Raw genomic sequence first — 18,219 nt, 5'->3', positions numbered from 1 at the left:
ATTTTTGTTATTACATTCCATTTTGTTAACAGCAGTTATTAACCCGGGCGAAGCCGGGTAGTACAGCTAGTATATATATATATATATATATATATATATATATATATATATATATATATATATATACACATATATAAATATACAGTTAGGTCCAGAAATATTTGGATAGTGACACAAGTTTTGTTATTTTAGCTGTTTACAAAAACATGTTCAGAAATACAATTATATATATATTATGGGCTGAAAATGCACACTCCCAGCTGCAATATGAGAGTTTTCACATCCAAATCGGAGAAAGGGTTTAGGAATCATAGCTCTGTAATGCATAGCCTCCTCTTTTTCAAGGGACCAAAAGTAATTGGACAAGGGACTCTAAGGGCTACAATTAACTCTGAAGGCGTCTCCCTCAACCTGTAATCAATGAAGTAGTTAAAAGGTCTGGGGTTGATTACAGGTGTGTGGTTTTGCATTTGGAAGCTGTTGCTGTGACCAGACAACATGCGGTCTAAGGAACTCTCAATTGAGGTGAAGCAGAACATCCTGAGGCTGAAAAAAAAAGAAAAAATCCATCAGAGAGATAGCAGACATGCTTGGAGTAGCAAAATCAACAGTCGGGTACATTCTGAGAAAAAAGGAATTGACTGGTGAGCTTGGGAACTCAAAAAGGCCTGGGCGTCCACGGATGACAACAGTGGTGGATGATCGCCGCATACTTTCTTTGGTGAAGAAGAACCCGTTCACAACATCAACTGAAGTCCAGAACACTCTCAGTGAAGTAGGTGTATCTGTCTCTAAGTCAACAGTAAAGAGAAGACTCCATGAAAGTAAATACAAAGGGTTCACATCTAGATGCAAACCATTCATCAATTCCAAAAATAGACAGGCCAGAGCTAAATTTGCTGAAAAACACCTCATGAAGCCAGCTCAGTTCTGGAAAAGTATTCTATGGACAGATGAGACAAAGATCAACCTGTACCAGAATGATGGGTAGAAAAAAGTTTGGAGAAGAAAGGGAACGGCACATGATCCAAGGCACACCACATCCTCTGTAAAACATGGTGGAGGCAACGTGATGGCATGGGCATGCATGGCTTTCAATGGCACTGGGTCACTTGTGTTCATTGATGACATAGTAGCCGGATGAATTCTGAAGTGTACCGGGATATACTTTCAACCCATATTCAGCCAAATGCCGCAAAGTTGATCGGACGGCGCTTCATAGTACAGATGGACAATGACCCCAAGCATACAGCCAAAGCTACCCAGGAGTTCATGATTGCAAAAAAGTGGAACATTCTGCAATGGCCAAGTCAATCACCAGATCTTAACCCAATTGAGCATGCATTTCACTTGCTCAAATCCAGACTTAAGACGGAAAGACCCACAAACAAGCAAGACCTGAAGGCTGCGGCTGTAAAGGCCTGGCAAAGCATTAAGAAGGAGGAAACCCAGCATTTGGTGATGTCCATGGGTTCCAGACTTAAGGCAGTGATTGCCTCCAAAGGATTCGCAACAAAATATTGAAAAAAAAAATATTTTGTTTGGGTTTGGTTTATTTGTCCAATTACTTTTGACCTCCTAAAATGTGGAGTGTTTGTAAAGAAATGTGTACAATTCCTACAATTTCTATCAGATATTTTTGTTCAAACCTTCAAATTAAACGTTACAATCTGCACTTGAATTCTGTTGTAGAGGTTTCATTTCAAATCCAATGTGGTGGCATGCAGAGCCCAACTCGCGAAAATTGTGTCACTGTCCAAATATTTCTGGACCTAACTGTATATATATATATATATATATATATATATATATCCTGTCGTAGGATTATATATACAGACATGATAACTACTTATGCTTCATCTACTTTATAGATGCAAAGATGTGTTGCCGGGGGACAGCATATTGTACCCCCTAACCTTCACTCCAACTCAAGTCGGTGAGCGGAGGCTCTATGTGCAGCTTCAGAGCCACAAGCTTGGTGTCATCAATGGATTCCGAGGAGTGGAAGTTTTAACCAGTGATATTCAAGAATGTGAGTATCTCCGTTTTCTGCAAAGAGATATAAAAAAAATGTAACAGACAAATTCAAAGGGTAACCGCATCTGAGTGCAGTATGCTGTAAGGGCAGAGACCTAATTCCAGTCATGTATCACTCACTTGGACACTTGCTGTAGCTTTGATAAAATCACAAATTTATCTCCTGCAGATATACCAGTTCCTTGAATGTTGTGCTTTGTATAACCCACCAACACCTCTGATTGGGAGCTTTCTGTGTACACTGTGCATAGGCAGAAAGTTGCCAGTCAATGATGGAGCCACTTATAAACAGATAATTGAGAACTACATACCAGCAATTCTACCAGTCATCTAGTAATAATCTTCTGCTGATAAAACTGTGATTTTATCAAAAATACATGAAACAGACCAGTATGGGTATGTGCCGCTCAGGGCTATGGGGCACTCGGTCCCGGGCAGTGTACTACTGGGATTTGTCACAGGGTGGATGTTGCCCAGTTCTGTGACCCTGGGAGTCACTTTAAAAAGGGGTTATTTACAGAGGGATAGTTAATAAAGTTTATGTCGTGACGCCACTTGCGGATTGTGGTTATGGTGATGGAACCGTCACTGCACAGTCTCTCCGCTGAGGCTGATCTGAGTGCAGCCTGGATGTTTGGCCCTCCACAAGTAGGACCAGGGCCCCAGGGAGTTGGTGATGGTGTTAGGCGCGGAAAGAAGGTAGTCCACACAAGGGGTTGCTGTGTAGCTGGTTCTCTTTACTCACAGTAGATTGTAAATGGTACCCGGAGGAAGGCTGGTATTCACCTCTGGTCCCCTTAGTCCCAGTGCCGGTTGGTGACCTGGTGGCTTCTTTCCCCTGCACCTTTTTAAGTTTGGTGGGTCCCCGTGGCTTGGAGCATCTGGAAGGCCCCTCCTGTTTGTCTCTCAGTCTCTGGTCCGTACGGCGGGCAGTGTGAACTCTGTAGAGTCGGTGTTTGGTTCCGGTCCCTGGTTCTCCTGTTACTGCTGGTTCCCCTGGACTTCTAAGGTCAGTGAAGTCCTGAATGCTCCCCTTACTGTGCAGATTTTTATCAGGTCTGCTTGGAGCGTTTTCCTGACCTAGGGCTCTGTGCCCCGTCGGTGCTATTCCGGGAGTACTTTGCCATACTCCACCGGCAACCACACGCCTGGGCCCTCAGGTCACCGTTACACTCCCGTGTCAGTGCAATTACGTCCGTCTCCTCTCACTTCCATTTACTGTCTAACTGACTGTTGTCCCCTCCCACCTGGTCATTGTCTAGTGGACTGGATCAGCTCCACCCCTGGGTGGCCATCCATTGGGTCCGTTTATAGTCTGTCACCAGTCTGTGGGGATAGGGGAAAAACTGGATTTATAATGTGTTTTGCTGTTACCGGCACTGGTCTTCCAGGTCCCTGGGGATAGGCCCTGCTTCTTTGACAGGATGCAGCACCTTGTAGTGCCTTCATGGGTTCAGGGGCGCTACAGGTATGTGCACACGACATTTTAAAGGATACAGTTAGGTCCAGAAATATTTGGACAGTGACACAATTTTCGCGAGTTGGGCTCTGCATGCCACCACATTGGATTTGAAATGAAACCTCTACAACAGAATTCAAGTGCAGATTGTAACGTTTAATTTGAAGGTTTGAACAAAAATATCTGATAGAAATTGTAGGAATTGTACACATTTCTTTACAAACACTCCACATTTTAGGAGGTCAAAAGTAATTGGACAAATAAACCAAACCCAAACAAAATATTTTTATTTTCAATATTTTGTTGCGAATCCTTTGGAGGCAATCACTGCCTTAAGTCTGGAACCCATGGACATCACCAAACGCTGGGTTTCCTCCTTCTTAATGCTTTGCCAGGCCTTTACAGCCGCAGCCTTCAGGTCTTGCTTGTTTGTGGGTCTTTCCGTCTTAAGTCTGGATTTGAGCAAGTGAAATGCATGCTCAATTGGGTTAAGATCTGGTGATTGACTTGGCCATTGCAGAATGTTCCACTTTTTTGCAATCATGAACTCCTGGGTAGCTTTGGCTGTATGCTTGGGGTCATTGTCCATCTGTACTATGAAGCGCCGTCCGATCAACTTTGCGGCATTTGGCTGAATCTGGGCTGAAAGTATATCCCGGTACACTTCAGAAATCATCCGGCTACTCTTGTCTGCTGTTATGTCATCAATAAACACAAGTGACCCAGTGCCATTGAAAGCCATGCATGCCCATGCCATCACGTTGCCTCCACCATGTTTTACAGAGGATGTGGTGTGCCTTGGATCATGTGCCGTTCCCTTTCTTCTCCAAACTTTTTTCTTCCCATCATTCTGGTACAGGTTGATCTTTGTCTCATCTGTCCATAGAATACTTTTCCAGAACTGAGCTGGCTTCATGAGGTGTTTTTCAGCAAATTTAACTCTGGCCTGTCTATTTTTGGAATTGATGAATGGTTTGCATCTAGATGTGAACCCTTTGTATTTACTTTCATGGAGTCTTCTCTTTACTGTTGACTTAGAGACAGATACACCTACTTCACTGAGAGTGTTCTGGACTTCAGTTGATGTTGTGAACGGGTTCTTCTTCACCAAAGAAAGTATGCGGCGATCATCCACACTGTTGTCATCCGTGGACGCCCAGGCCTTTTTGAGTTCCCAAGCTCACCAGTCAATTCCTTTTTTCTCAGAATGTACCCGACTGTTGATTTTGCTACTCCAAGCATGTCTGCTATCTCTCTGATGGATTTTTTCTTTTTTTTCAGCCTCAGGATGTTCTGCTTCACCTCAATTGAGAGTTCCTTGGACCGCATGTTGTCTGGTCACAGCAACAGCTTCCAAATGCAAAACCACACACCTGTAATCAACCCCAGACCTTTTAACTACTTCATTGATTACAGGTTAACGAGGGAGACGCCTTTAGAGTTAATTGCAGCCCTTAGAGTCCCTTGTCCAATTACTTTTGGTCCCTTGAAAAAGAGGAGGCTATGCATTACAGAGCTATGATTCCTAAACCCTTTCTCCGATTTGGATGTGAAAACTCTCATATTGCAGCTGGGAGTGTGCACTTTCAGCCCATATTATATATATAATTGTATTTCTGAACATGTTTTTGTAAATAGCTAAAATAACAAAACTTGTGTCACTGTCCAAATATTTCTGGACCTAACTGTATATTCGGGACTTTGAGGAAAAAAAAGTACCTAAGCACTTACAGGAAGCTAGTTGCTACCTACCTGCCTGTTGTACCTGGTGATGTTCTTTGCAAGCACACAAGGGTTACAGACCATTCCTGCTGGCAATACAATGGCTTCATCAACATAGAGAAGGCATCTATTCCGCTCCACACTGTAGACAGGGTGGGACTGCCAACATCATGCTGATTGACAGCCAGCTTCCTGCTGCCTAACTGGGGGAGCTGGCTATCAATTAGCATGATGTTGACAGTGACACCTGTCAACAGAGCAGAGCGGATGAGACGGATGAGACACAGAATCACTGGCAGAAGTGGTCTGTGACTGCTCTGTGTTGGCGAACAATGGTGCAGGCAAGTAGGTAGTAACTACCTGCCTAGTAGTGCTTTGACTGATTTTTTTTTGTAAAGTACCAGATATAACCTCTATTTTCAACGGTGGAGATAAGATTTTCCTTGACAAAGCTACTTCAGAAAAAAAGCCATGATTCTTTTTCTTGAAGTGGCTTTGTTGACATCGTTGCCTTTGATTTTTGCGTCAACTCTGCTGCCACCATCTTTTCCCTGTACTATCATCTATATAGAGCAGGCGGCTTCCAAACTAAGCAGCCCAAAGAATAAACAAGCTTCTTCTAAATGCTTCTGTGGCGCCCTGGACAAGCCAGGGGCCACAGAGAACAACACATACACACCCCACACTCCCGGTCAGGCACACCGAAGTCAGACAAAAAACCCTTGTTGCCTTCCTCCAGGGGCTGATGTCCACACCAGGGGGTGGGCCAGGCGGTTGGCCCCGCCCACCGAGGAGTTCACAGTCCTGGAGGCGGGAAAAGGAGACAGATCAGTTTGAGAGTTGAAAGTGGAAGGAAGGAAAGCGGTAGTAGAGCAGACTGAAGTTGGTCCGGGTGTGACCGGGTGGTGACCGTCTGCAGGAGTGGCCTATCGGAGTCTACCGTAAGGACCGTGGATGGGCGGCGTCCCGGCGGTACCGGACCGGTACGCAAAGAGAAGCCAGCACCATCTGGCAGGGGCTTACGGACCCGGCAAGGCTAGGAGTGGCCGTGAATTTGCCAAATTCGTTAGCGAAGGGAACCTCCTGGGTTTCCCAGCAGCCAAGTCCTGACAGAAGGCAACTGTCCAACCGAGAGAGGGAAACACAGTCACCGCCAAGGCTAAAGTTCCCAGGGCCAGAGCCTGCGGGCAAAAGGGGCTCCTCCAGCCCATATCCAAGCTGGGGAGCGGGTTACCGGTGGGAACCCATTGGAACCGTTTACAGTACACAGGTGCAGGTAAAGGCAGTCACCATCAACCTGCCGGGAGAAACAACACCGCAGCCGTCTGTGGGACTCGTCCATCCAGCCGTGTGTTTTACCGAGAACTGTGTCCTCATCATTGGCTGAGTACCACCGTGCCGTGCGGCACAGCACTGCCCCCGTGACCCTGCACCTCACCAGGCCCCGTAACCCGCCTGCCATCCATCCCTACCCCATCACCGGGCCCCGGGACATCCAACCCCCTACCCACGGAGGGGAGAACTAACATCCAGGCTGCTCCCTGTCATCGCTCTCGGGATCCCTGTCCAGAGCAGCGGTGGTGTCACCAATATCACCACAACCGTGGGTGGCGTCACGGACAATATCCAATCCCCACAATCAAATCCCCTTTTCACTCACGGGCGAGGAACGCCGCTCGAGTCCCGGGGATCCGGCCCACCGCTCGAGCCACCACCGAGCAGCAGCAGCAGCCGGACCCGAGCAGTGGGAGAGCGCAACGTCCCCTCCTCCGCCCACGACACTTCACAGATTCCAAGCAGTTAAAAAAAGTAACAAAAGACTGTTGAATATGTGCACCTGAAAAAGACGTCATACGCACATTTCCTAAGTGACACACCGCTGGAATCAGGGTCTCTGTCTTTTTAGATTATGCTGCTATTAGATTAGGTGGCAAAATCCAGGTGACAGATTCCCTTTAAAGCATTTCCTATAATTCTGTGGTAGAAGAGATGAAGCCCTGTTTAAAAGGGATTGTTTTAAGGGGAAATCATCCAGCCAAACAACTGATCACTGCAGAATCTACTTCTATAGCCTTGGACTATCAGTGGCCCCCTCATGATCCATGAGTCTACCAAAGGGAAAGTTGTGCAATCGAATAGCTGATTTGGCTGACAGTGGGGTGTCGTAATCAAAGAAGTCACTATATCGCTTTATCAACTATATATATATTTATTAACTATCGCTATATCAACATTCTCAAATGGAGCCTATAGAAAGGATTTAACCAGTTGCTGAAACTCTTAAGACTTACTAAGTCTTCATTTTATGTTTCTCAGTTTGATGTTATTTTCGCGTCAAAATGCCCTTTTTATTTTAGTCACCCTCATAATCTAACAGAATCTGATTTGTAGAGAGATGCAGGCAACTTCAAAAGGTGAAGGCTTTTCATGACAGAAAAGTATGCTTGTGATCTCGCAAGTATCACCAAGGCGTAGGAGAGGCAGCTACTCTATAATGCAATGTTCAATCCTTTAGCAAGCCTTGCAACAGGATCAAGCCAGACACTTAACTACATACAGCTGTATCACAGTCAGGGGCGGACATTGGCAGCTTGGGGCCCCTGTGAAAGAAATTGTGCTTGGCCACCCCCCTCCATTTTATGGCGACAAATATAGATATTAATGTATATATCTATATATTACATTGTGCCCTCTCTTGTTATGTACATTACCGTACCTTACATATTGGGACAATATAATGAATTGTGGCGTGAGGAGAATGCTATGAGGGCCATATAGTGAATTGTGGGAAGGGGGTATACTGTGGCCCATATAATGAATTGTGGGGTGGAGAAAATTCTATGAGGGCCATATAATGAATTGTGGGGTGGGGAGGACACTGAAGACCATATAACAAATTGTAGGGTGGGGAGGACTTCCCCAAATACTAAACATGACCCCCTTCAATACATACATAACATCACCCCCTTCCCACATATGTAACATTACCGACTTCCCAATGCAGACCCCCCAGCACAAAGCCCCCCTGCGTATAACATAACCCCCTTCCCTATCCAGCCACCTGTATGTAACATCACCCCCTTTACCACACAGCTCCCCAGCACACAGCAGCACCCCCTTTCCGATGCAGCCCCCAACTTGCAGCCCCAAGCAAGTAAACCTAACCCTTCCCTACTCAGCCCGCCAGCATGCAGCCCCCCAGCAGGTAGCCCCCAGCACGCAGCCTCTAGCACGCATGTCCCCTAGCAACTGTAACATCACCCTCTCCTTGCCCAAGCGAGTAACATCACCCCCTTTCCTGTACAGCCTCCCAGTCCGCAGCCTTACACATATACAAGACCAACCCTTTCCCCATCCAGCCCAATGTATATAAAATCACCACTTTCCCTGTACAATTCCCCAATATTCAGCACCTTTCCTGTACAATTCCCCAATATGCAGAAACTTTCCTGTACAATTCCTGAATATGCAGACCCTTTACTGTACAATTCCCCAATATGCAGCCCCATGTATGAACATCCAGTTATCCTGGACCCACCCCCCAAAAAAAAAACACTGCCTCCCATTACTCACCCTTAGCCCCTCGCTCCTTGGTGCAGCCCCTAAGTCCTCTCAGTGTGACTTTTCCAAAGCCTCAGCAGCTACAGCACAACGCTGAGAGCTGGGATTAGCTCCGCACTGGAGGAGGAAGCCTTGCCCGTTCCAGTGACATCATCACCTCACAGGATCAACTCCATTCTAGCCACAGGGCTGGATTCCTGTGGCTCCACTGCCTGCACTGTGCAGCAGAGCAGTAGGATTGCTCCCTGTCTGGCATAACGTTTACGATAAATGAGGGCAATTTGACCATGGGCCCTCCAGAGCCTCGGGCTCCGAACAACTGGCCAGATTGCCCTCATTACTAACCACCCTGCATGGGCCCCCCTTCGCCTCTGAGCCCCGGTGCAGCTGCACCGGCAGTATGTTCACCAGTGATCACAGTGCTTGCCCTTCATCAGTGTGGAACAGTGTCTTGCTATGTGAGTCACCACCATTGAGACACTTCAGGGATCACACTGGGGATGAGAGCAAGGCAAGTGTATGACGTCTGGAGAGTCAAATTCATAGGCTCTAATCTACTAGAATTAACAACATTAAATTCTTGAGTTTGACAGGTTAAATTTAAAGCAGATGTAAACCTACAACTTCCCTAAGAGGGAGGGTCTCAATAAGAGCACAAAACCTAAAAAAGTCCCAGTGATCAAATATACTAGTAAGTAAGGTAAAAGGAAGATCGCTGGTGAGAAAAGAGACCAAAACAAATGTATAGTGAAATACAAGAATTTTTTAATGAAATGTGCGTGACATAGGGACAGACAGCAGTGGCGAACACAATCTTAAAATCGCCAGACACAAACATATGCACAAGCATCACCAGCAGATGGAAAATGGCTGCTAGACACTAAACAGTCATATGGCATACATGGGCCAAATAGCCAAGAGGCTGCCTCCTGACGAAGCCACGCCCGGTGAAACTCGCGTCGAGGCCCCGCCCACCATCACCAGCCTGCCTGCCAGCACTTTGAACATGTTTCAAGGTAAAATGCTATAACCCTATTTTTATGACATGTTTTTGGCAAATACTTAGGGAAAGTACTTTTGGGTGATTTATCCCTTGATTCACTGGTCCTTTCTCTTTCCCTCTTGGCTACGGGGTGGGTACTTACACGCTCGCTATCGCTACAAATTGCTAGCGATATCGCTACCGTGTAAAGCCCCCTTAACTGTGGGGGTCAACTGATCAACTACAGGCAAATACTACTTTCACAAATTTAACTATGCTTCTATATAATAACATACTAAGTACTTTGTGAAATGAATGATGAGATGCTTCCTTTATCTCTATATAGGGAAACAAGTGTATTGTGGAACTACTGATTATGTTGGGGGGGGGGGTAAATGACTTACTACTACAAAGGGGCCCACAGGAGGATTCTCTGGTTTTCCAGTGGGCCAGTCTGAGCCTGGTTGATGGCCTTTCTTAGCAATTTTTCATCAGTGTCTATACTGTGACAAACCTCTTAAACAATAAATGACTTGGGTGTCAGAAAACAGCGAGGTGGTACAGAATTGAAATGTTCACACCTCAGAGAGCTGGAGAATTATTCTAAACAAAATGTAATTAATAATACAAACTAAATTAATGAACAGGTGGAGTAAAACAACTCTGGATCTTGCTATTTTCCAATTTCTGTCCATGTGCAATCAATATGAAATTCTCAGAAGTCATCAGAGCCATACTTCAGTGGAAATTTGATTTTGTATTTTTATGGAAGTCAAAATGTCATTGAACATTTTGGTACAAAATGTAAGAAGGATTGTCCTTTTACTTGAAACAATTTCTGCAGTGTCCCATAGTTTAGGCTTGCAAATCTCTGAAAGGTTGGAAAGAAAGCTTCTGATTTAGGATAAGTAGGGAGTTTTAGGTCCTTTATAACTAGAGATGTGATCACGTTAATAACTCAAGTTATTAACAATGGTATAGAAGACAATATGATGGTGTTTGATGGGTGAATTTTGAGATGTAACTACACAGCCATGGAGAAGTAGATAACAGCAAAGTAGAAGACATCGGAAGTGTAATGGATTCAGCTCAGACTCGGTGATTTAAGAATATTCTTTATATATGTCCACTTTTTATACAGAACTAACAAATATTACCAGACTAATAGTAAAAAGATGTCTATGTTGGCAGGGTCCAGTCACCACTGGGAGGAATTCCATAAATGTGCAGAAGACAACTCCAGGCATCAAGCTTATGATGATTACCTCCTATCCCTCAGCATCCAAACATTGGATACAGTCTTATTTGGGCAAGATATACCTATTACCATAAGAGTGACAAACCACAGCCAGATAAAGAAGAACGTATCTATGTTTCTCTATGCTCAATATCTGGATGACAATGGGATTGGTTGTCCATACTTCTGGAAAGAACAGTCTGAATTGTCTCTACAGGGAAAAGAAGGTAACTACTCGACAAGAAGTAGACATGTACAAGTGGTAAGATCTTATGAAACATTCTTATCATTCTCACTCATATACTGTATGTGCTGATGATTTTCTCAAGTACTGAAAAATCAAGGAAATCAGTCATCAGACCCTAAAGACATAAATCGCACACGGTTGGTTTACATTGCTTTTAAAATTTCAATTGATTTCAATGGAAACATGCAAATAATGCAGTTTTCTGCATGATAATTTTTGAGAAATCCCCATTAAAATCAATAGAAAGTTAATACAAAGAGTATATCAAGTGGTTTATAATGTGCATTTTGGAGTTGAATCTGCTCAAAAAAACTCTACCTGAACATACTCATAACACTTTTGCCCTAGAAGTCCTTCAAGATACTGTACCCCTAAATAGTACTCTGAAAGTCTTATTCTAATATGTACAATCACTATGTACATCCTTGTGGTCAACCTTGCATCTATTTATGAACTGATATATGGTGACAGATTCCCATAAATTAGGGTTTAAGGAAATCGGAGCTGACAGAAAAGAATGTACTAACCACCCCTGTCTGTAAGGCTAAGTTTTTACAACCATATTTTTGGTCCAAGTGCTGTCTTTGAAAATACGGAGAGCACTGAGATCATTGTTATTCAATTGAGCAGTGAAGATGAGCATTGTTTTTCACAAGCGTGAAAAAAAAAATTCAGGATGTATTCGTTTCTTTCATTCTTTGGATGAGAAACACCCATTAAAGTATATAGGTGCGCAAAAAGAAAAATCGGATGTCATGTGGAGCTATCTTATAGCATTCGAATATTATAGATACATTGCAATTCTTTAAGGCTATGTGCGCACGTTGCGCAAATACATGCAGTTACGCTGCGCTTTGTAGCGCAGCGTAACTGCATGCGTCCTGCGTCCCCTGCACAGTCTATGGAGACTGTGCAGGGGCCGTGCGCACGTGGCGTTTAAGAGCGCAGCGCTTCGGCTACTGCCGAAGCGCTGCGTAAAAAGAAGTGACATGTCACTTCTTTCCTGCGCTTTGCCGGCAGCTCCTGCTCTGTCTATAGCAGGAGCTGCAGGCAGAGTGCATGGAATCGGCGCTCACTACGGACATTTCTGCAGCGATCTAAAGCGCACATGTGCTCTTCAGATCGCTGCAGAAATTTCTGCAGTGACTGTACGCAACGTGCGCACATAGCCTAACACTGAAAACTATTTAGTTGTGTACATTATTAATAACTGCTGTTGTAGATAAAATGGATTGCATATGGATGACAAATGAGAAAAAAATTGTCCAACATTTCTGGACAATTTTTTTTATATGCTCATGTAAACTTAGCCTAAAAAATTGCGCTACTACTTAAAGCATTAAACACCTGCTATATCTGAGCATTTCTAGGACTTATCGGCTTCACTCTTTGCCTATATTAACATTTTCAGACTCTTGATCCACAGGGGGTTCTTATGGCCTTCTCGTGAGTAAAGGCCACTTCACACATAACGAGATCGTAAACGAGATCGTTACTACGTCACAGTTTCTGTGACGCAAGAACGACTTCAATTGCGATCTCGTCACGTTTGACACGTACCAACGATTCACCCCCTGCTGCGAAATCGCTGATCGATGCCGAACAGCTTGGGCCATTTCTGGCTCGTTGGAGTCCTGCTGGGCTGCATGAATCTGTATGTTTGACACCCTATTAACGATTTCGTTGACGACCTAGATGAGATGCACGAAGGCGTGTTGTTGCGTCCCCGTTTCCGCGCCCCTCTCTGCACCGATTGGTTAGCTCCAGGTGCAGGTGCGGCTTCGATCCGAAAAACACACCAACAAAGCGACCGGGTACAATGGACGAAGGAATCAGGGTGGAGACGCAGGTTCTATCTCAAAGCAAAGCGCAAAAGAAGTGACAAAGGGTGACGCGATCCAAAATTTAACCGCTAGATACGCCCCCAATCAGAACGCAGTATTGGCCGCCAATGAAAGCGGAGGGGGGGTATGGAAAATGCGACGCAAATGCACGCCTACGTGACTCACTGCATTTTACTACGCCCCTAATGGGATTAGAATCGTTAACATAGTTGCTGTGTGACAGGGTCCCAGCGATTTGAAAGATCGTTATACGGGACGCATGCTCGTTCATAAACTCGTTATGTGTGACACCCAACATGCGATTTCAACAACGACTCATAAACGATCCAGAAAGTGTGACGTAGTAGCGAAATCGTTCACGATCTCGTTATGTGTGACTGGACCTTAAGTCTGGCCCTCATAGCTATTATTATATAGTTGTGTAAGGTTACAGTTTGGTACAACATAAAGGTCATCATAATGTCACATTTTTACAACGTATCTATTGATTGTCAATGGGCTGACATTGTGACTCTTGACCTACCGCGACTGCCACGTTACAGTTGCAAAAAATCCAAACCTTGGTCGTTGGTGAAGGGTTACTCATTACTTTGCCATTGTAAACTGTAATACTGAGTGTGACTGTGACTTTCCCCCAATAGTAAGACACAGACAAGTAGCACAGATATTTTTAGCCATGGTCTGAAAATTGCCATGTAGTTCTAGCCTTACACTTGCTATATCTATAGAAGTGAGTAATACAAGTGCATCTCAATAAATTAGAATACAGTGGAACCTTGGATTACGAGCATAATTGGTTCCAGGAGATTGGTATTAAACCAAGTTACTCATATCAAAGCAAATTTTCCCATAGGAAATAATTGAAACACAGATAATTCGTCCCACAACCCAAAAATATTTACTGTATTTATACAAACTTATTACATTAATAGAAAATAATGTCCTGTATTTATATAAAATTATTACAGTACACTAATACAAAATACTGTACAGTACAGTAAAAAACATATAAAGCAAATTACACTGCACGTTAGCTTACTATAAAATTGTTGGTGTGCGAGAGGTACAGTATAAGCAATGTGCTGTACAGGTTAAAAAAAAGAGTACAATACTGTATCCACAAATGCAAATTGATAGAAATGCTATATAGTATATACTGTACAATGGTATACAGTATGCAGTACATATGTACAGAAATGTAACTCCAGAGAGGGTCAAAGTGTGGTGAGAACCGGAAGTGTGCACGGTAAGTATTTGCTCTCCTTGCAAACCATTGCTTTTAAATCAAGTTACAAATTTGTAAAAGGCTTTTCTTGTCTTGCAAAACGCTCTCAAACCAAGTTACTCTTAAACCAAGGTTCCACTGTATCATCAGTTTATAGCATATCAATTTATTTCAGTAATTCAATACAAAAAGGGAAACAGAGTGATCTATTTCAAGTGTTTATTTCTGTTAATGTTGATGATTATGGCTTACAGCCAATGAACACCCAAAAGTCATTATCTCAGAAAATTAGAATATTATATAAGACCAACTGAATAAATGATTTTAAACTCAGAAATGTTGGTGTCTACTGAAAATTACGTACAGTAAATGCACTCAATACTTGGTTGGGGCTCTTTTTGCATGAATTACTGCATCAATGTGGCGTGGCATGGAGGTGATCAGCCTGTGGCACTGCTGAGGTGTTATGGAAGCCCAGATAGCTTTAATACCAGCCTTCAGCTCGTCTCCATTGCTGGGTCTGGTGTCTCATCTTCCTCTTGACAATACCCCATAGATTCTCTAAGGGGTTTAGGTTAGGTGAGTTTGATGGCCAATCAAGCACAGTGATACTTTGGTTATTAAACTGGGTATTGGTACTTTTGGCAGTGTGGACAGGTGCCAGGTCCTGCTGGAAAATGAAATTTCCATCTCCAAAAAGATTGTCGGCAGAGGGAAGCATGAAGTGCTCTAAAATATCCTGGTAGACGGCTGCGCTGATTTTGGTCTTGATAAAACACAGTGGACCTACACCATCAAATGACATGGCTCCCCAAACCATCAATGATTGTGGAAACTTCACACTAGACCTCAAGCAGCTTGGATTGTGGCCTCTCCACTCTTCCTCCAGACTCTAGGACCTTGATTTCCAAATGAAATGCAAAATTTACTTTCATCTGAAAACAACACCTTGGACCACTGAGCTACAAGTCCAGTTCTTTTTCTCTTTGGCTCTGATAAGACGCTTCTGGTGTTGTCTATTAGTCATGAGTGGCTTGACACAAGGAATGTGACAGTTGTAGTCCATGTCCTGGATACGTATGCATGGCTTGGCTCTTAAAGCACTGACTCAAGCAACAGTCCACTGCTTGTAAATCTTCCCCAAATTTTTGAATGGCCTTTTCTTTATCCTATCAAAAATTCCAAATAATTCAAATGACCCAAATTCTCAAGAAACATTAAATTCTTTATTATTATCAATTATTTGGAATTTCTGATATTTGATGAATTATTTGGAATTTCTGATATTTGATGACCCTCAAAATAGCTTGATAAGTTGGAACTTAATCCTATCAAGGCTGCGGTTGGCCCGGTTGCTTGTGCACCTTTTTCTACCACACTTTTTCCTTCCACTCAACTTTCCATTAATATACTTGAATACAGCACTCTGTGAACAGCCAGCTTCATTAGCAATGACCTTTTGTGGCTTAAGGTACTGTCACACATAACGAGATCGCTAGCGAGATCGCAGATGAGTCACGGTTTCTGTGACGCAGTAGCGATCCCGTTAGCGATCTCGTTATGTGTTACACTTACCAGCGATCAGGCCCCTGCTGTGAGGTCGCCGGTCGTTGCAGAATGGTCCAGGCCATTTTCTTCAAAGGCGATGTCCTGCTGGGCAGAACGCATCGCTGTGATTGACACTGTGTGACAGGGTCACAGTGACTGCTGAGATCGTTATACAGGTCACTACTGCGACCTGTATCATTCCTGCATCGCTGGTAAGATCTGACTGTGTGACATCTCACCTGCGACCTCCCAGCGACTTACCTGCGATCCCTATCAGGTCGCATCGTTTTCGGGATCGCTGGTAAGTCGTTGTGTGTGACTGGGCCTTTACCCTCCTTGTGGAGTGTGTCAATGACTGCCTTCAGGATAGCAGTAAAGTCAGCAGTCTTCCCCACAATCGTGTAGCCTACTGAACCAGACTAATGAGCCATTTTAAATACTTAAGAAGCCTTTGCAGTTGTTTTGTGGTAATTATTCTAATTTTTTGAGATAATGACGTTTGGGTTTTCACTGGCTATAAGCCATAATCATCAATATTAACAGAAATAAACACTTGAAATAGATCACATTGATTTTAATGACTCTATATAACGTGTTTCCCTTTTTGTATTGAATTACTGAAATAAATTAACTTTTTGATGACATTCTAATTTATTCAGATGCACTTTGTATTTTCGCAAGTTATAATAAGGTAGTTCTTATGCAGATGACAGATTCCAAAGCCTACCAAATTACATAATTGACCATTTCTCATGATGAATTAATTTTTTACTCTTATATGTATTAACTTTTTATCCACAACTACAATTGTCTGCCGTCAGATACCACAATGAAGGTTCAGATTCATCACTTGGAGTATGCAGTCTCCCCATCAAAAAACAAGGTGGTCAGACTCATTGGCCTTGTTAAGGACGTGATCGGCACACATTGTATGAGCAAGATGTTGATTATAAGCAAACCAAAGATTATAATCCAGGTATGAAACAGTTGTTCTGAATACCAATATAATGTGGACATCTCAGATATTAAATCCTCCACATATTTACAGATGGCAGAAGAGGCGATACAGTACTGTCTCATCACAGTCACAGTCAGTGTCACAAACCCACTGGAGGAGAATCTAGAGAACTGCACTATAACAGTATCTGGAAAAGGCCTTATACACAAGGAGAGAGTATACAGGTATGCAGATCTGGCCATTGTCTGACAGAGAAAATACTGTACGCAATTCTAATTTGTAAAGCCAAAAAAATACACATCACCCTAGATGTAATATTAAAGCCGAGTTTCATGATAATATGAAGCTTAAGGCGGCATTACACGCTACAATATATCGTGTGATCGCAAGAGCGATCACACCCGCCCTCGTTGTTTGTGCGTCACGGGCAATTCATTGCCAGTGGCGCACAATGTCGTTAACCCCCGTCACACGTACTTACCTCCCTAACGACGTTGCTGTGGGCGGCGAACATCCTCTTCCTGAAGGGGGGGACGTTAGGTGTCACAGCGACGTCACACAGTGGCCGCCCAATAGAAGCGGAGGGGCGGAGATGAGCGGCCGGAACATCCCACCCACCTCCTTCCTTCCTCATTGCCGGTGGGATGCAGGTAAGCTGTGTTCGTCATTCCCGGGGTGTCACACGTAGCGATGTGTGCTGCCTCAGGAACGATGAACAACCGGCGCGCAGAAGGAGGAACGACATTATAAAAATGAACGACGTGTCAATGAGCAACGATAAGGTGAGTATTTTTGCTCATTAATAGTTGTTCGGACGTGTCACACGCAACGACATCTCTAACGATGCCGGATGTGCGTCACGAACCCCGACGACATATCGTTAGCTATATCGTAGCGTGTAACGCCGCCTTTAGTCAATTATTCTGCCCAATTCGAAGGTTTCCATTTTTCATTTAGGGCTTTCCAGCCATTAGGGTGCATGGGACAACTTGATGCACCAGGGTTTCACTTTTGATTAATTTAAAGGCCCATCATGTAATACACTTTAGAGAATAATGGTGCTATTCATATCACACAGTGAAACCTCATAATGGAAATCTCGTTTCACGTCGCCAGGAGTGCCCACTTTATTCAGGATTGAATTTCCCATAGGATCTAAAACAGATTTTATTTGACTCCATGTTTTTCAGTGGAAGCCTTCATTCCCAAAAGAATGTCCTATAATTGTTTCCTATATGTTAGAATTGAGCATACAGACCAGTGCAGCCCTGGTCCAATGTCTGGGCTGTCCTCCATGGCATCTGGACCAAAGCAATCTTTGCCTACTGTTTCGAAGACCCTGCAATTATTTTTTTTAGTTAATTCTATTATATCCTCATACAAAGCAAATAATGAGCAG

The 18,219-nt window shown here is 43.7% G+C and overlaps 1 protein-coding gene across 1 annotated transcript in view; it reads left to right on the top strand.

The window, feature by feature from the left end:
- Positions 1–18,219, top strand: part of LOC142311396 (protein 4.2-like) — a 45,322-nt gene that overhangs the window by 26,330 nt on the left and 773 nt on the right. The window contains exons 13-16 of the mRNA XM_075349779.1: positions 1,872–2,032; positions 10,953–11,225; positions 16,684–16,838; positions 16,911–17,044. Of these exons, the coding sequence (XP_075205894.1) occupies positions 1,872–2,032; positions 10,953–11,225; positions 16,684–16,838; positions 16,911–17,044 (723 nt within the window). The remainder of the gene's footprint in view (positions 1–1,871; positions 2,033–10,952; positions 11,226–16,683; positions 16,839–16,910; positions 17,045–18,219) is intronic.

The sequence above is a fragment of the Anomaloglossus baeobatrachus genome, chromosome 5, assembly GCF_048569485.1.
Source record: "Anomaloglossus baeobatrachus isolate aAnoBae1 chromosome 5, aAnoBae1.hap1, whole genome shotgun sequence".
Lineage (NCBI taxonomy): Eukaryota > Metazoa > Chordata > Amphibia > Anura > Aromobatidae > Anomaloglossus > Anomaloglossus baeobatrachus.
Note: the sequence above shows the minus strand (reverse complement) of the source record. Positions and strands in the feature narration are given on the sequence as shown.